General features: G+C 38.9%; 2 protein-coding genes across 4 annotated transcripts in view; both read left to right on the top strand.

The window, feature by feature from the left end:
- The first annotated feature begins 1,053 nt into the window (after nt 1-1,053).
- On the top strand, nt 1,054-13,559 carry LOC103696076 (transmembrane 50A-like protein). The gene is made up of 4 exons (XM_008777592.4): nt 1,054-1,378; nt 1,474-1,570; nt 13,044-13,196; nt 13,280-13,559. Exons 1-4 carry the CDS (start codon nt 1,243-1,245, stop codon nt 13,314-13,316), a joined length of 423 nt encoding a protein of 140 aa, XP_008775814.1. The 5' UTR covers nt 1,054-1,242; the 3' UTR covers nt 13,317-13,559.
- Nucleotides 13,560-15,878: 2,319 nt separating this feature from the next.
- The window catches only part of AST91 (sulfate transporter 91), a 45,870-nt gene continuing 42,932 nt past the window's right edge, over nt 15,879-18,816 (top strand). For 2 of the 3 annotated variants that reach the window (XM_026800767.4, XM_026800766.4), the window contains exons 1-5: nt 15,970-16,333; nt 16,431-16,479; nt 16,554-16,761; nt 16,848-17,019; nt 17,156-17,221. In XM_026800767.4, the coding sequence (XP_026656568.3) occupies nt 16,010-16,333; nt 16,431-16,479; nt 16,554-16,761; nt 16,848-17,019; nt 17,156-17,221 (819 nt within the window). In that variant the 5' untranslated portion in view covers nt 15,970-16,009. Of the gene's footprint in view, nt 16,334-16,430; nt 16,480-16,553; nt 16,762-16,847; nt 17,020-17,155; nt 17,222-18,816 lie in introns of all 3 variants that reach the window. The other variant, XM_008777593.5, reaches the window with a different exon arrangement.

An 18,816-nucleotide genomic window follows, 5' to 3' on the forward strand; every position in this document is an offset into this window, starting at 1 on the left:
CCTCTTTGGATGCGAATCCCGGTCTACAACAGTGCGAATCCTGATCTATAAGGACACACATCCCATTTGGAGAGGAGATAGATAGTGTGTGGGAATGGCTTGTGGAAGAAAACTCGGGCGTAGCGGTAGCTACAAGAGCTTAAAAGCCTCTCTGTAAGAGTCTCTTGCCATTAGAGTTTATCGCCATGAAAGCTTGGGAGCCTCTGGTTGCTCCTCTCCTTTGGCTGCGTTCTCTTTCTTTGAAATCCCTTGGCCTTGTTTATAAAAACACATTCTAGTCTCCGAGGCCGCAGATTCTATATGCACAGTGTTCGGATTTCGGTTGGCACGGAACGGTGGCCTCCAAGGACTGATATCTCAGTCTCTATGGACACGGGCCTGTACGCACGGTGCTCGATTTCGGCTGGCATGGAAGTGTGGCCTCCTTAAATGCAAATTCCGATTTATAGCAGTGCGAATTCCGATCTATAGGGATAGACATCCCATTTGGAGAGGAGATAGTGTGTAGGAATGGCTGTGGAAGAGAACTCGAGAGCCATTCCGTGAGAGTCTCTTGCCATTAGAGCTTATCGCCATAAAGGTTTGGGAGCCTCTAGTTACTCCTCTCCTTTGGCTGCTTTCTTCTTTTTTGGAATCTCTTGGCCTTGTTTATAAAAAGAAGAGAGTGTAGATCCATTACGATTTGGAGGCAAAAATCAAGGGATTGTCTAACTTTCTTTCTTATCTGTTTTTAAATTTTCTATAATTTTTTTTCTTATTTCAGCACCACTAAGAATTTAATTTCTTTTAAAATGCTCGCCGGGTATTGACCAATAATGGACGGATCAAATTTAAGCCTTATCAGCTTACAAGTAGGCATTTCCAGAATTACATCAACAGCTGCCAGCAAGCTTTGATTTACATCAGAGGAGGGCAGGTAATATTATAATAATTTAAAAATGCAGAATTAATATCATAGCAATCGTGCACAAGAAAGATATTTTGTAAATTCATCCAAAATGAGGGATTTTTTATGCCTTATTTTAACCACAACGCTGCCAGCTATTCGACTTCGCCGATAAAAAGATCGGCGCAAGCAAAAGCGACACAGCCAACGACAGCCTGAACGAGAGGCGATACCCCGTAAAACCCTTTAAGATTGGTCGCTTTTCCACCCTCAGCAATTGCCATCGATCGAAGCCAGAGAGAGCATAAGAGATCAGAGAAAAAAAAAGGGGGCAGAGCGAGCGAGCGAGCGACGCTATGGACAACTTGTCGCTGATGTGGGAGATCATGGGCCCCGGTATTGCCGGCGCCGTGTTCGGCGCTGGCTGGTGGTTCTGGGTCGACGCCGTCGTCTGCAGCGCCGTCAAGGTCTCCTTCCTCCATTACCTCCCCGGTACGCCACCCAGTAATCCCTTCCTTTCCCAAACCCGATGCTCTTCATGACTTCCTGCGCTCATTAGGGTTTCCTCTCTGGCCGTAATTCCCTAGGAATCTTCGCTTCTCTGGCGGCTTTCATGTTCAATTGCGTCAACAGAGACGATGTCAGCTACGATTACTACTCTCCATACGGGGATAGCGAATGGAGGTCCGGTCTTCCAACCCCCTAATCCAACCTTTCCTTGCTTTATTTATTTCTTTATTTCTTCCAGTTTGAGATTTTTTGATTCCGCTTTCTCAACTAGTTTGATATGAATTTTAGTTACTCTTATAATCATCACGCAGACAACTGAATTGCTTGATATATGTGGTAGAACAAGATTCTGGATGTTGAACTCCTTAATTTACTTATTGACTAGTTTTACTTGGTATTTAATTGTAATGCTGCACACTGAGTGGTAACCTTCTGTACATGCTGGGACAATTGATACCTTTGATATTGTTGATAGAACATCTCTTTGGCTTCGCCAAATTGATCTTTACTCAAGGGGAAAAATCACTTGTTTTCTTAAAGCTTGATCTTCCATTGTGTCTTTAAGATCAGTATAATGGAGGCCCAAGTAGGACTTTCTTGCTACAATGTCACAAGTTTGTTGTTGTGGTGCTCTCCAATTTATAAACCCAAAGCTTTTGAAGACCCATTTGCTAACATTCCTCTGGAATCTGCAGAATCAGCAAGAATATATCTTTGAAGTGCCTTGGAAAAACTACGTTCCATGATCAATTGATCTATTGATCTATCCATGCATTAATCAATTGCAAATTGCTCTACAGCTGTATCTTTAGGGTTTTTACTCCTCTCAGTTGGATTCTCTAGGCATGATGCATTTCAATAGCAGTCTCTTGATGCGAAGGACTGCTGCTTATAGGACCTTCTATGGATATATCTTTGATCATAGGATTCTTGTTGAATGAATCTTCATTTGCAATAGTTTTGATTTGTTGTTCTTCATATAACTGGATTTATGGTTGCACTAGAATAATTTGTTTGATAGCTTGTTGAGGTTGAAGGCCAGAAATAACAAAACTGCATTAACGCATTGTCCGACACCTTAGGCTATTGCCGTTGCTTGCAACATAGCTTTTGTTGATGCTAGATCACTTTGATAAATGTCGTACCGTCACATTTGTGCCCCAAAACCTTCATTTCATATTTGACATATTTGACATGCTAATGGAGAGCATTGATCTTGAAGCATAACTCCTTGTTTTATGCATGCTTGAGAGGGGAAATAAATAAGGAAAGAATAGATTGGGGTAAATGAAAAGATAGGAACATTCAGCTTACCAAGTTATGCGGGAACTATTGATCTGCAATATGTTAGGGGACTTGAAAACAAGATTAGATTAAGGTTACATTTGATTTAGGTGCCTGCATTCTAGAATTTGAGAACCAGGCAGTCAATGATAAAATGTGAAATCAGGGTGTAATGGTTGTTAAATCGAGAAAAATCTGCTTTTGTGCATTCTAGGCATGGGTGTGTAGATGGGATTAGAACAAGAGTATACTAGGGCTTGACTAACAGGTTGGAAACTATCATTTATTCATATCCCAGCCAACAGAATTATCAAATTAGCTGCAGTTTAAAATAACAGCCAGCAAATAGCTAATATTCAACACAGAAATTATCTCTACTATTAAATAGATAGTCTGACAGAGATCTCGTATATAGAAAATCGCCAACATTATGTCCTTGGAACAGTCAAAGAAAGATGAACAATTTGCTGGTAAATTCAGGCAGCAGCATAAATAATTGAATCATTTAAAAATGATTTAGTTAAAGAATAAGAAGGGATGGGGGAATAGATTAATGGAGAGAATTTAGAAGTAAAGCAGACAAGGAGAAGAGATAGAGTGACAGAAGGAAGAGAGAAAGGACAACTGAACCAATGGAGAGAATAAGAAGTAGAAAGGGAGATGAGATAGAGAGAGAAAAGCGAAAGAAAGGGCAACTGAACCAGTCAACCAGGCTTCACACACTCTATTTTGCTTCAAAAGTTTCTATAAACGTGACCTTTCAATTGGCTTTTCTGGACTCTTGTACACTTAGCTGGTCCCCTAGAAAGTTTCCATTTAAGTTATATAGGACTCTTACAGATATAGAAAGATATCCTCTTGGAATCTCACAAATCGACTACTTATTTGAATCTTTGCTCTGACTAGAATTCATAACTGGCCATGTTTACAATAGCATGTACTGTTCGCACTGTAATAATGTGAATACTAGATCTCCTAGATTCTTTTCTAAGATCCATCTTCTAATGAAACAAAAAAATAAAAAAAGGCAAATCAGGCATCTGAAGCAACTTTTGAACAGAATAAAATAGAAACTGTTAGGACTTTTCTTGACATCAACCTCTATCATGAAGATGGACCCAAAGGATGCTCCATCTTCATGTTGGGCAGGTTATATATTGTGTTTCTACTTTCTAGGTGGACCACTGAGCGCGACTTTCTTATCTTGAGACTTTGGTCTATACAACTAATAAGATCTGCACCACATTTATCATTACACATTGCCAATTTCTCCATGTTTAAAAGCCTTTTTTTGGGTTTTGATGCCCTTCATCATGACATTAAGGAGCTGACTACTATAATTTTGGCTATCTTATGTTGCCATATGATGATATTGCTTTTGTAGAGCTCGTTCTATCATTCCATGGGCCTGTATGAATAGGCAAATCTATTATCTGCAAATATATTATTCTCAGTGGAAAATTATGTATAGAAGGGAAGCAACACGACAAAGGATTCTTAGAGGTTGGATGGTTGGTGGAGTCTGTTATCCTCACTTGTTAGGGATATAATAAGTCACCCTTTTATCAGGATGATTTTATCCAGAAGGACCAGAACTTAGGGATTTTCATTCCCGTGTTGCCCATGATCCCTCGAACTTCTCTTTTACTTTCTTCTCCTCTGCAACTCCCTGTCTCATGGCTACTTATCCGACAGATAGGGAAATCAAACATCCAAAAGGTCCTTGCCACCTCAAAATACAGTGTTGCTTGTTGTTCTATGCAACAAAACCTTCAGAAGGTGTATGCATGGCAACCAAACATTGAAAAATGGCACCAAATGACCAAAGGTGGCTAGAATGAGCACAAAGAGTGGCACAAGTGTGTCAAGACAATTGGCAACACTTCCAGGAATGCAAGAAAACCTAAAAGATGCCATGAGCTCATTGCTTTGGCTAGAAGTCGAACTTGACCAAGAAGGCCTATTGGTCCATATCCAAGCCTTGGGTACAAAATTAGCATGCTTTTAGAGCTTTAGTTTTCAAAAAGCAGTCCATGTTGTTCATTGATTAAAGAGACCAAGAGTCCAAGTTTCTAGGAGTTGTATTTACATTAAAGTCTTTAGGAGTCAAGTCACTGTAGCATTCCTGTAAGCTGTAGTATATACTGCTTATAGTACTAATTACAGTACTCGTACTAAACTATACTCATCACACTATTATGGTGATTTACAGAGGGCTTTTCTGTCTTTTTATCTTCTTTTTCATGTTCTAAGTAATGATTAGAATTTATTTTAAGATAGAAATCTGCATTGAATTTTGTAACCATCGTTTTGAAGTGGTTCATTTTCCTGTTTTTAATTGATCGAAGAAAAAGCTTAGGCCACGTTCAGGTCATTTTTCTCCACTCTTTCAACTTTCTAGTGCCTTTCTGCCCTTTATTTACCTTTTTAATCTTTCAACCTGCAATTTTTGTCTTTCATTTCTGCTTTAATATTTTTTTCATATCATGCAATAAATAGTGGATGTATTCATCTTGTGTTCAATTTTGATCTGGAAAACCAATCTTGTTTGTGTGATTTGATTCCTTTTTTCATCCATAGTGCTGAAGAATTGATTTCGAATCATAAGTATCTTTGAGTTTACATTCTTTCTTTTCTTTTTACCATTTGTATGCAAATTATCCATTGTTTGTAAAAATCTGCAAGCAATGGGACCTGAGGTTCATTTAAAGGTCGACACTGAACCTACTTTTTAAAACCTAAAACTTTGGAACATGATTTCTACTTCCCATTATCTGAACTATAAAGCTGGTTTATTTGATTTCCCATTTATGCTAAAAAACTTCTGCTCTCTTTGAAATGACCCTGCATTTATTCATTTTTTGTCCCAATCTGCAAGTAGTGGGACCCCAGGTTCCATCAAGGGTTAACACTGGACCTACTTTTTAAAACCTAAAAATTTAGGATATGATTTCTACTATCCTTTCGCATTATCTGAATGGTAAAGAGGTTTATTTGATTTCCAATATGACTGGAGTGCTCAAAAACTTCTGCTCTCTTTTTGAAATGATATTGCAAGCTAATAGCTATTCATAAACCTAGACTAAACTACTTTGCAGACCTCCCATGCATGCATGGGGACTGTTTTCCACTTTTACATCACTGTTCTTTTTCAAGCTTCACGTTTAGTGTCTCAGTCTCCCAAGTCCTGCCCTTCTTATGTGTGTCTCATCTTGTTTAGCTTGTCATGGATTCTACTTGATTCCAGTATTTGTCTGCTATTGACTCCTTTAGCATTGGAAATCACTTATTGTTGCCTCTAGCTTCCTTGGTGCTGATGCTCATTATTGAATTCTTGACTTATAAGCCAGCTTTATCTTTTTCTTATCTTTATATTGTCTTAATTCTTCACTTTCTAAATACTACTATTGGTTCCTTATCTTTCAAGGTTCTTCGGCCATCACACAATGCCGTTGGAATTTTTCCCCTTCTGTCTTCTATATCTTAAACTTTCCACAAATTTGTCCTTTTTTGTCCAACTCATCATGATATTGTCATTTGATGTCTCTTTTTTTCCTCTGCAAGATGGCACCCAAGGTTTGCGATATTGGTGGGTATTGCCCTTTACTGAGCATACCATACTATATCGGTATCGAATTGAGACTTGGTACAGGGGATGTCCTGAGTTTTGGCACACCAAACCGAACCCCTTTACCGTGTGTACCATACCGTATTGGTATCAAACTGAAACTCGGTACGGGAGGCATCCTGAGTTTTGGTACGCCGAACCGACCTCCATACCAGGCGTACCAATGCTATACTAATATAGTATTGGTATAGGATTTGGTATCGAGATGACGAACTTTGATGGCATCAGTAGGCGTCTAAGCTAGGGATTTCACTAGGCGTGGGGGCCTCTATCTTATGGGCCTCTTTGTCTTTCAAGTAGTAATGATTAGGCATCTTGTCACTTGTGAAAGATTTTATAAGTGGTACATGGCTCAGCTATATATTGCAGCTACTTGAGCTTTTGTGGAGTGGCCAGGGCATAGACTAATTTTAAGACAGCGGTTCAGTGGTTCTTTTAGTCTTTGTAACAAAGCTTGTATTTAGACAAGAAAGATAAAAAGTGGCATTCCTTTTACAGCTAGACTAGCCATGCATCAGATCAAAATTAATTAGCACTTAGATGGTTAAGTAAGAAATGTAATCACTTGCTTTAAATGACTGTTTAGTTTGTATAATATATCTAAGGGCGTTTATGTTTGTTTTGATAAATAGGCTAGGGTGCTATTTGGCATCATTTTCATTTTTCTTATTTTCAAAAATAGAAAGTAGAAATTTTTTTTTTAATTTTTAAAAATATAAATATGGTTATATAGTCAAATATTTCTAAAGACATAAACATGATGGTGGCTGACGCGATGATAGTGGTGGCAGTGATAATGAAGACCATAAGCGGGGTTGTGTCTAGTGATGTGTTGGTGGTAGTAAAGATGAGGGCACCAATAATGTGATGGTGGTGGTCTGGTAGAGGCCATGGTGGTGGTAGTGTGGCACAAGTAGTGGGGGTGGCGATAGTAGCAATTGTAGTGGTGGTGGGGGCAGCGGTAGTGGAATGGTGACGATGGTCGCTGTCAAAACGATGGCGATGGTTGGCAGCTTCAAAGGAATTTCCAGTAGCATGGGAATTATCAACAAGATCAGCCAGTTTCTCAGTGAGAGTTGGTGTCACCTCAACCTATATCTACCAAATAATGCATATGATTAGACAATCAATTCTTAAGCACAAGACTTGACTTCTTAAAGAAGGAAACAAATGTGTCCTAGAATACCCTAAGTTTCACCCTATTTATAGCTAACCTAGGTCAAACCCTAACAATCTTAAACCTAGGCTCTGATATGACATAACTTGTCATGTCCAACCAGATTGCATTAACTTGGCATGTGACAAATCTTCGCATATCACATATGGTTCAGCTGTACGAGACATAAGGCCTTAATACATGCCATTCACTTTTCCAACAACAAATAACTAGGACAGTCTGCTAAACCTCTGGCACAACAGGTAGTGGTTTAACATTAGATCATCTTAAATCCAGATAAGCAGTATTAAAAGGGAACACTTCCATATCTAATGCTCTGAGAAGCCTTGAAGGATTGTATGAATAATTGCTATCATATTCGAGAGAAACTCAATTTTTCCCGTGGATATACCTTAGTTATATGTCCTTACAGAACTACCAGATGCATTTCATTATTTATTTATTCAAAAACTTGTGTCTGTGATCTCCACGTTCCTGGAAAACAACACCTTCAGCTTCAGAAAAGACAAACTTTGGTGTGGTGAATGCTCTGCACCTTATGCGGAAATAGTTGAAGTTTTCTGAATGCTAAGGAACAAAACCTCAGACCATAAAAAGTGGTTATTGTCAGGAATGGATGGGATTATTAGCAGTAAAGGTCATCAACCACCATCTTCTTGTCTTGATATGGTAAGAGCGCATCCAATCATTTTCCCTTCCATATTTTTTGATTGTAGAACAAATTCAGGACAACCTAATATGACAAGACGAGACATGAAAATATTGATTTGACATGCTAACATGGTATCTAGTGGTATGCCTGTGAAATTTGCAATGAATAAGCTATATTTCAGAGGTTATGAAATTATCTAATGACTCTCAGATGTCTCTTGATAGTTTAAAATATTGCTTGACTCTAGAAGTGATGTCCTAGTGCACAATAGATAGAAACAGGTAGAGATTCTTGTTTCCGTACATTCCCTTAGTTGAGATTTATTCATTAAACTACTCTGCCTAATTTCTTTCAGATTCATATTACCCCTGCTATAAATTGGGTCTGTGATCCTAATGATAGATGGCCCTCTTCCGCTATATGTTTTGAGGCTTTTTTTCCTTCATAGGGGTCTGTCCCCAATGTGGCCACAAATAAATGTGGTGCTTATACAATGAGATGTTGAGACAAAAGCAAATTGGTCACTGGTTTTTATAATAATTTGGATCAATTGTCTTAAAATCATTTTGGACAACTAAGGTGCCTTTTTTTTGTTTCCATAACCATGATCATTTGCTAATTGCATTAAATGTTACAAATTTCATGTCTAAGGTGGGATATATATGTATGCAACTTGAAAGATCCTATAGCTAGATCAAGTAACCTTCTCTAAAGAAAGCTCTTTTAACATATTTTGTTTAGTTGTAATTGGGTTGTGCTGATGAAGATCTTTTTATTTTATCGATCAACATATGATCTTATTAAGAGCATTTCTGGCCTATAAAAAGGAAATCCCCTAACTCCTAAAAGTTTCATTTTGTCTCTAGACATCTTTTTCATGATGCACATTGTAAAATGTGCCTCAAGATGGGCTGGCTAGCAGTGAGGTCAAGGTTTGGAGTTGCCACCTTCTTTTTATGGTTTTGTCTAGGTCAAGAAATAGGAAAACCTGAAAAAACAACCGAAAGGGAAAAGGCTTGTTAGGGAACAAAGGGTAGGGTAAGGCCAATGATATAGCTGATGAAGGGATCCACTTCGAACTGCCCTAGCAAGTGCTAGTCTGTACTCACCACTTAGAGACTAGGGCATGACTGCAAATACCTAGTTGATTGGTGTTCATGGGCATTGCCTATACATCCGAAATAAAACCTTGTTGACCTCAGATCTGGTTGCATTTAAGGTTTAGGGGGTCTGACTTAGGGTTCCGAAGATGGCTTCAGTGTGAGGTCAAAGGGCCATACCTTCCCTTAAACATACGAATCAAAAGGAAAATTCAAGAAAGAACAAGAAAATCAGCAAGAAATTAATCTAGCAACTCAAGAAAACTCAAGGAATCAAGTCTAAGTTTATTCATTGAGCATGAAGCAATTAATTATAGAGAATTGCATGTTATTGATCTAAAAATTTACAAGATTCAAAGAAAAGAGGGGAAAAGGAAGCGAATCTCAAACAATATGGTGGTAGTTCCGGGGTGCTCTTTTTCTTGGAGACGACAGTTTAAGGTCCCCCTCTTTGTTGAGACACTCTTCAAAGGCTCCTTGCTCCATTTTTCAAGATCTTGGACTTGCTTGTATCTAGACTATAGATCTAGGCTTGGAGAAGTTGATTCTTGGTTTCTTGGAGGTCTTTAATGGTGAATTCAAGATTTTAGAGGGATGGAGAGAGAGGTTGTGAAAATTCATGGCAGCAGGTAGGTATGGAATTGAATCTAGAAGTGTAGATTATGATCTATACAGTGTAGGTATGGTTTGACCATAGTTTTGACATAGGCTTGACCAAGGGTTCTATTGTATTTGGGGCTTCTCATGGCTTTGGCTAAGGGAGTTTGCGTGAATTAAGTTTTTTTGTGTCTTAATCTTGCATGGAGCATTATTCATGCAAAAAGCCATTAAAGAGGGTGCCTGGGGTGTCTACACACATTAGGTTAAATCTCTACAAGAAATATTGTTTTCAAATCCCCAAAACAATATTGTGATGCATGTGTAGTGATGGTTGATTTGTGCTGTGATCAAGGTTCATTTCAGTAGCATGGTTGGGAGCAGACACAATTTAATCAAGCAAAGTTCAAGTGTTGCGTTTTGTTGGTTAGGCCTGTGGGTGCTCACCTACACCAGTTGCTTGGCCATAAGGTTGAGTTGGTGTTTGGTTGATTTTATCTTGCACTGGCTGTGATAACTGAAAAGAAAAAAGGGGTCTGGCATTGTATTAGTTTCTTGTGAGATTTCCAAAGCCTTAACGAGGGATTTCTTGAACTTTTAAGAGGTTTCTCACAAAATTATACAATATTTTGTGGTAGCTAGGATGTCTTTTTTCCAATTTTGCTTCTTGAGTTCACAGGAAAAACTTGTATCTTTAGTGGACTGTTCAGAAGTAAAAGCCTTTGATGTCCATGTGGAGTCATGTAGGGTCTCTTATCTAAAATTGGTAGTTAAGTGCTAGGAAGCTCCATTGTAGGCTTAGTGACAGGTCTTAAAGTAAAACACAAGGCTTCACCTTGACCCAGTTCTAACGAGCTATAAAGTGTCTTTCCTGATTACCCAAAAGCTTTAGGACTAATAAGGAAATTTTCCGAGGAACATCAAGAAGTGCAACATTATCTTCACTTGATGTCAGACTAGCTTAAAGGGACTGTTTTAGACAGCATGAGGAAGAACAACAACGAGAAAAAGGGATTGCTAGTCCCTGTTTAGGACAGCAGCAAGGAAGAAGTGGATTGTGCACCCTTTTTTCAATTAGCAAGACAAAATATAATGAAGAAAAGGATAGCAGGTTCCTGTATCACCCAGAAATAAATAAAAAGAAGAGAAGCAGGTCAGTCCTCTGTTCCATGCAGCAAGCAGAAGAAGAAGAATAGGAAAAGAAAGGGGGCGCTTCAATCCCCTGCTTCACCCAGCAGGAGGGTTCCCCAGAGCAGCAAGAAGAGCAGTAGAAGTATAACAAGAAAAAAGAAAAAAGAGGGGACTTCCGCCCCCTGTTTCACATAGCAGCATGCATGAAAAAAAAGGAACTTCAGTTCCCTGTTTCACATAACAGCAGGGACACCTCTGTGCAAAGGAAAAAATGAAGAAGAGAAGAAAAAGAAGGGGAAGCAGTAACAGGGAAACCCATGTCCAAAGAAGAAAAGAAGAAGAGCAGGAGGAAACTTCAGCTTCCTGTTTTACAAGAAGCAGGGGCAAAAAAACAAAAAAAAAAAAAGAGGTGGGGTGGGGTACTTAAGCCCCTGTTTCGCACAGCTGCAGGGAAGTCCAAAGAAGGGAAGGATGAGTAGTACACTTCAGCGTCCAGTTTTCTCATAGCTGCAGACAATAAAAAGGTAAAGGATTTTAGCCCCTGTTTCATGCAGCCACAGGGGTACCCCAGTAGAGGAAGAAGAAGCCAACCACCTCGCAAACCCTAGGTTTCTGATGCACTCTTGATTGTTTCTCATGGCTTTTTAATTTTTGAGCTTTGATCAACGGCCGAAAACTGTTCCTGCAAATCAGATCAAGTGATTGGGCTTAACATGAACAAGGCGACCTTTTTTGGCACCTTGGAGCGTCAATTAGGCGTGCCTATATAAAGAGGCTGCCCCTCACTATAAGCGAGGGACCTTTCAAAACACCGGAGTAGGATTCAGATTTTCAAGCCAAAATTATGGCCTAGCCTGATATGCAGTTTCAAATCGGTGAACAGGGATATGCATTGGAATGTGATGCAAATCTTGATTTATATCCTCATAGGTGGATGAATTGTTAAAATTTTGGTGCTGTTGAAATAAAGGTCAGATCCGAAGTGAATTTCATATATACATATTTGAAGAACAACTTGCAAAACAAATCATGAATAATTTGATGGTGTGTATTTGATTATCAAATTCTAATGTGTTCTACATGTTCATATTACATGGTATTGATGAAATAAAAGATCTTGTTTTCAAGTCTTTACTAGTATAATTATGTAGAATTTCGTAATCAAATATATAAATGAACTGATTACAAGTCCACTTGTCAGTTTCTTCAGGTAACCACATGGTATTGAAACTGAAGCAAGGTCCTCACGTAAAAACATTATTAGCATTAGAATCTTGGTTAGATTCAAACATGATTATGATTTCTTCATTAGCTCATCTTTGAAGTGAGATCATATCAGAGTTTCATACTTAAGTAGCGCCATAACAATTAGACTAGGATATTCTTTGGGAAATTGAAACAAAGTTATGATTTGGAAAAAGGGATTGTGAATGGTATATCAAAGACTGAACAACACCTTCCTTCTTACAGACTGAGTACATAGTCTCTAGAGAAAATTATAAAAAGGGGAAATTAAGACTAGTAATGTGCCTCAGATGTCAGGATCAAATACTTTCTTGAGAAGCCAAATGATTTGTTCAAGGACCGGGATTGCATTAGGTTCATGACAAACTGATGATTCCGAAATCATGATCATGATTATTATGCTCATGACTGGTGGACCTATTGCACTGAGATCATGATTGCATTTTAGATGACCATGAAAGATTTTTATTTTTTGTTTGGTGGTGATAAATGAAAGATGGTTTTGAAGATTATGAAAGCGTGTTTTCTCTTTTAATGGCAAATAGTTCTTAGGATTGTTATGAAAAGGATATAGTTGATTAGCCTTCTATTGATGCACAAAGTATGGTAATATGTCGGTTGGCTGGCTGAATCAAGCAATATTGGGGGTATTTTTCTTTCTATTACTCTTTAGATTGGTCTTCTTATTCTCTCAACATTTAGTCTTGACTTTTCATATAGATATTTGTTTAGTTCTTGCCATTTGATGATGAATGTTTGATCAGCATTTCAGTTTAGAACCCAGATTACATTTTTCCTCCCTCAAGATACTGATACCGCTATTGCAATTACAGGTTGAAGCTTTGGCTTTTTGTTGCATACGTCGTATCCTTTGTCTCTCTAGCTGCAGCAGTGGGCTTGCTAATACAAGACGCCCTCACAGATAAGGGCCCTTCTGTGTGGACAGGTGTTGCTGGTGTCCTTCAATGCGTGTTTGTCTTAATCAGGTATTGCTGCATAGAATTCAAATATATGCATCTGCATCTGCCATCATGTGCTGCTGCCTTGCTAACATTGTTCTCACTTGCAGTGGGCTGATTTATTGGACTTGTCATTCTGAAGATTGAGATGATAAAATCTGTTCCGCGTGAATTGGACGTGTAAAGATGAAGTGAGCATGAACTTGTCATTGAACGAATAAAAAACAAAATATAAGTTAAAAAAACCATTTGTAGTTTTTATCATTTTGAATTTCAGTTGTATTCTGTAAATGGAGATGCTGTAATTATCACTTGGGTATCTGAGGTTATCACTTGGTGTGTAACTGTATGGTGATTAAGAGGTACTTGGGTGTGGTGCTTTCGTTGTCACTGCCTTGAGCGCTACTTTGTATCCATCAGCTCGGATTTGTTGGTGAATGACCAGGTGCTGATTCTATTAGGGGTATATATGATTTTCGGTCAACATGAGAAGTAAATTGAAATCGGCTTCACGAATTAATCAGTATGGCCCAGGTTATAGTTTCTGAAAATTTATTGCCAAGGCCGACTCAAATCAAGTAAATGCTTATCATGTTCTCTGCTCCACCTTTTCATTTAGTATGTTTTATTCTTAATCATGAACTACATAGTTTCCCTAATAATTTGAACCGAGAAATGAGCAGCCTACAACCTATTGCATTGTTGCTACTATTCTCGGTATCTAGGAATGGGCTTTACTGGTTTATCTAACCATGATATCATATCAAGTTGGGGGTTGGTGTGAGCTTTGCCCTTGTGGTATTTCCATATGAATCCTTATCCGAAACTTCTATTTTAGGCAGCTCCGTGGGTCGCAGGTCTGATTAAGAAAATGCTGCTGCTAACATACCTGTCTTTTTCCCTCTTTTCTTTTGCTCGTTAATAAATACATGCTGTCTTGTTTCAGATTTTATGAATTTTCCTGAGCAAAAGAAACGAGGAAGCACGGCAGTGTATAGCTTATCGAAAAGTTTTCGATAGGAGATCCTTTGATACTTAAGTCAGAATAGAGAGGTAACAATATAAAGAGGAGAGAGTTTAACAAAGTTTAGTGCTTTATGAATAATATATTGTATGTTCTTGAGTACCTGAGGTTCCGTGGATTGTTCCTTTATATAGGAGAGTCGGATTTATCGTTATCTGGGCTGATTGGAGTGCACTGATGGCCAAGTATTGGATGGTAGTATGGCTGTGATGTGGAGTCAGTTTTCGTGGGCGGCGTGCAGCGTTGATCGAGCATAGATTGTGGTATCGCCACAACTGCAGGCTGCCAAGGCAGTCGATTGTTAGGATTGTCAGTCTTTATCGACATGTGCTGATAGGCTTTTTGGTAGGAGCCAAAGTAGCTCATCTCGGGTGGTCGGATTTTCGGCTAGCGCCGAACTCGCTCACCTCAGGTGGTCGAATCGTCGGCCGGGGCCGAAGTCGTTCACCTCAGGCGGTCGACTCTTTGGCCAGGGCTAAAATTGTCTAAAGTTATAGTTGGTCTTGTTTGAGGTGGAGATATTCAATATTTTTTTCATCAAATATCATGCTTTCATCTTTTAAAAAATGCATATGTAATGTGTTTAAACAATGTGTGGGTATTTTTTTAAACTCCAAGGCCATGAGACCTTTGTTCAAACCTTCAATTTGCTCGCCCGTAATTTGAGGACAATACGAGGACGGGACTGCAGGAAGCCTTCCAAGAAAGGTTTATTTATTTGAGTCAAGGTCGGACAAGGTTAGACGTTTCGATATAACAAACAGTCGGCAGAAAGCCTGTAGGAGAATTAAGTAGTGCGGTTGCGCTCGTACGACGAAGTGGGGTTCAGTTTCCTCAGGCTTCAGAACGGTTTGGAGTTAATTATAAATCATTAAAATTTTCTAACAAGCCAATTATGACATAACAACCACGGCTTGAAACTAACCCAAGAAAAAACAAAAAGATGAAGACGGGTCTCTCCCTCCCTCTCTCCCTACGCCCCCCATTCATTGATCTTTATCTTCTTTGCTTTAAGGTGAAGACCAGTCGCCACTACCAGCCACAAAATATACCAGCACCACGCCCACTCCCCACTTCTCTTTTCATAAAGTACCAGAATCTTTCTTGGTGGATGTCTAATTTTGAATATTTTCTTTGGTAAGTATTTGAATTGTTACATAAATGCTTCCATAAATGTTTGCTTTTGAAGAAGTCTAAAGCCAGTCCCTTGAAATTTTAGCGACACCACCCGTTAATGTACTGAATTAATTAACTATCACTGCGTTCCATCCCACCAGGACGAAACATGAAAATCATCTCCTCGTCTTGTGCTGCAAATTCCATGGCACACCTGTCGATGCACTTTGCAGAACATTAACTCCTCACCTCTCCCTTCGCTAACGCATTTGCCATCACGCAATGGGGACGTATGCTAAAGGTGGGAGGAATATAAAGGCAAAGCCAAGAAAACAACCCTGGTCCGGGTTTTTCTTTCCATCCCACCGAAGTTTGTGTTGATAAGGCTGATCTTCCCCCAGATTCCATCCCTTTCGCCACCACCAAATCATTCATCTCACCTCCCACCCCTTCCCCCTTCCTATCTCTTCGCTAGGCTACCTCTCTTTTTTTCTTTTTTTCCCCTTACTTTTCCATCTTGCCCCACCTCCTTTCTCATGCACCTTTTGTTCTTCTCTTTTGCTGCACAGTACTTTTGTTCTCCAGCGGTCCGCCTCTGACAGGGACTTAATAGATGCGCGGAAGAGGCCTCAAATAGGAGTTGGTGGGGGGGGGGGGGGGGGGGGGAAGGAATTCTCTAATCAGGAAACTAGACCTAGATATGGAAGGAGCCCATGGTGCAAACGGCAACATGGGAGGAACACAGGAGGACTACCAGGTGGAGATTGCGGTGGTGGAAGTGATGCACAAGGTGGTGTCGCCACCGCCACGGAGCTCTTTGGATAAGATTAAGGTAAGGCTGAAGGAGACCTTCTTCCCTGATGACCCATTCCGCCACTTCAAGGGCCAGCCGCCCAAGAAGAAATGGATTCTTGGAGCCCAGTACCTCTTCCCTATCCTAGGCTGGGCCCCCACCTACAACCTCTCCCTCTTCAAGTCCGACGTCGTCTCCGGCCTCACCATAGCCACTCTGGCCATCCCACAGGTATCAGTTTCATATCATCGATCCTTCTTCTTTATCTCTTTCTCATCTCTTTCCTCTATTCTTGATTCCATTCTACTTGTGCTTTGTTTTGCTGCAGGGAATCAGCTATGCCCAGCTTGCCAATCTGCCTCCAATCATTGGCCTCTGTAAGCCTCGTTAAACTCTCCCGAATAGAATTTATGGGAAGAAGTAGACTACATTCTAAGAGGTTTGATGACAGATTCGAGCTTCGTGCCACCGCTTGTGTACTCAATTCTGGGGAGCTCGAGAGATCTCGCGGTCGGTCCAGTCTCCATTGCCTCTCTCATAATGGGGTCGATGCTGCGGCAAGCGGCGAACCCGAAAACCGATCCATATCTCTTCCTTCAGCTTGCCTTCACTTCAACTTTCTTCGCCGGCATTGTCCAGGCATCTCTCGGGATATTCAGGTCATCAATCTAGTCCCGAAAGCTGCTTCGTCGATCTTGTGATGCCGATTCTTGTGGATTGTTTACTAATACTGGTTCTTCATCAGATTGGGCTTCATCATTGATTTTCTCTCCAAGGCCACACTCACCGGGTTCATGGCCGGTGCTGCCATAATAGTCTCTCTCCAGCAGCTCAAAAGCATGCTGGGTATCGTTCATTTCACCAAACAGATGGGTCTGGTTCCTGTTATGAGCTCTGTCTTCCACAAGACTGATGAGGTTGGTCAGTTAATGCATCAGAACAAAACAAAATAAACTCTCCTCCATAGTCATCCTTCAGTAATTTTAAACAAAACTATGCTTACTAAGCTAGGAAGTTGAGTAGTCTTGAGAAGCTTTGGGTGGTTTTGTGCAGTGGTCATGGCAGACGATACTGATGGGGATCTGCTTCCTGGCCATGCTTTTGCTGGCGAGACACGTCGTATGTTTTCTTCTTCCCCTTCTTGCGCTCGTCTCCATATACGTAAGATAATAAAATACAAAGGACAGGAGGATTTGATGTTGCGTTATAAACGGCATAGTGGTGATTGGTGGCTACTCACCGTCACATGGCTGACCCAACTGCTGCTCTTTGCTGTTCTTTACGAAACAACAAATCCTTGCTCGGCTACCAGATCGCTAAAAACCACCTTGAATGGCCGGTTCCCTCCGATTGATGAACGCATCATACGTACTTTAATAGTGATGTCACGACTGGCCCAATTGAAACGGGTCTAGAGGGCTCAGGTTTAGCTTATAATGGCAATTGGATCAGGTCGATTTGGATCCAACTTGGACCCAACCGACAAGACTTGATCGAGATTCGCTAATCGTCCCGATCCAACTCGGAGAAAAAAGGTCTGGGTCATCCTTTTACTAACCGATTCAAATTTAGGTCAACTCAAATCGACTAATAATTTTTGTTATTTTATTTTCTTATCTTTATTTAAATATTAAATTCATTTTCCAAGCATGATCCAAGCCTATTTACTTGATCTAATTAGATTGAATAAGGTCCAGTTTAGTAATTTCTGATAATTATTTGGTGCAGTGATAAAAGCTTAGGCTAACAGGTATAGTTGGAACTAGAGTTGTAAAAATATTTTGTTTTGGTTGTTTGTTATTTTGACAACTATAAATGCTTTTATAGTTTTTTGATTGACACTAAAATGGGTTAGCAATCCAGGATTGATAAGATTAACCCGCTTGTGCATGAGTTCATTGTTTTTATTATATTTGATCTATAAACAACCAACTATTGACTCTTTTATAATATACTATATATCATATAATATAAAATAAAATAATTTATTATGCCAATATATATTGTAGGATATTATTAAGGAATAATATCTATTTACTAATAATAAATAAGCGATATTTATACTAATTGTACATTATAATGATAATAGTAACAATAATAAAATAATAGTAATTGCGCCGTTATAGTGAGAACAATTATTATATTGTTGTACACTATATCATAATTACTATACTATATTATCATCATATATAATTATTGCATTGTTAGATAATAATAATTATCATAAAGAATTATTTAATATCATAACAACTTATCATTGTTAGAGTTATAATAATAGTTAAATTCAAGTATTATATAAAAATAATTATTATAAGACTTATTATAATACAATAATAAATGCATATTTATAATTTGTGTTACCATAATAACTAATTGGTATTTGACATGTTAAAATCTTAAAATTATACAATATTAAGATGTAATTTAAGTCGAGTAAGTAAAAAGGTTAGAGGATACAAGACAATTGGGATAGTATTTACAATTTTAATTGCAATACAAATTTTATTTATTTTTAACTATATCAAAAACATAAAGAGGTATTTTTTTTGCAAATCCAGTTGTTAACTAATAAAGTTGCAAGAAGACTGCTAGCAAGTCTAGTTGCTTCAATTGAATTTGTATGACTATAATACCAAAAACAACTTTTGAGACATTTGTTGGAAATCTAAATGCATTTTGCACTTGAACTTTAGACAATCAAATAGCAAAAGACT

This window comes from Phoenix dactylifera, chromosome 7, assembly GCF_051530095.1.
Source record: "Phoenix dactylifera cultivar Ajwa chromosome 7, Ajwa_hap1_PhDact_Kaust_v1.1, whole genome shotgun sequence".
Lineage (NCBI taxonomy): Eukaryota > Viridiplantae > Streptophyta > Magnoliopsida > Arecales > Arecaceae > Phoenix > Phoenix dactylifera.

Excerpts from the sequence above, each read along its gene's own strand:
- LOC103696076 (XM_008777592.4), top strand. The coding sequence starts at position 1,243 with ATGGACAACTTGTCGCTGATGTGGGAGATCATGGGCCCCGGTATTGCC. Across the intron at positions 1,571-13,043 it reads TACGGGGATAGCGAATGGAG|GTTGAAGCTTTGGCTTTTTG; the intron begins GTCCGGTCTTCC and ends TTGCAATTACAG. Across the intron at positions 13,197-13,279 it reads TGCGTGTTTGTCTTAATCAG|TGGGCTGATTTATTGGACTT; the intron begins GTATTGCTGCAT and ends TCTCACTTGCAG.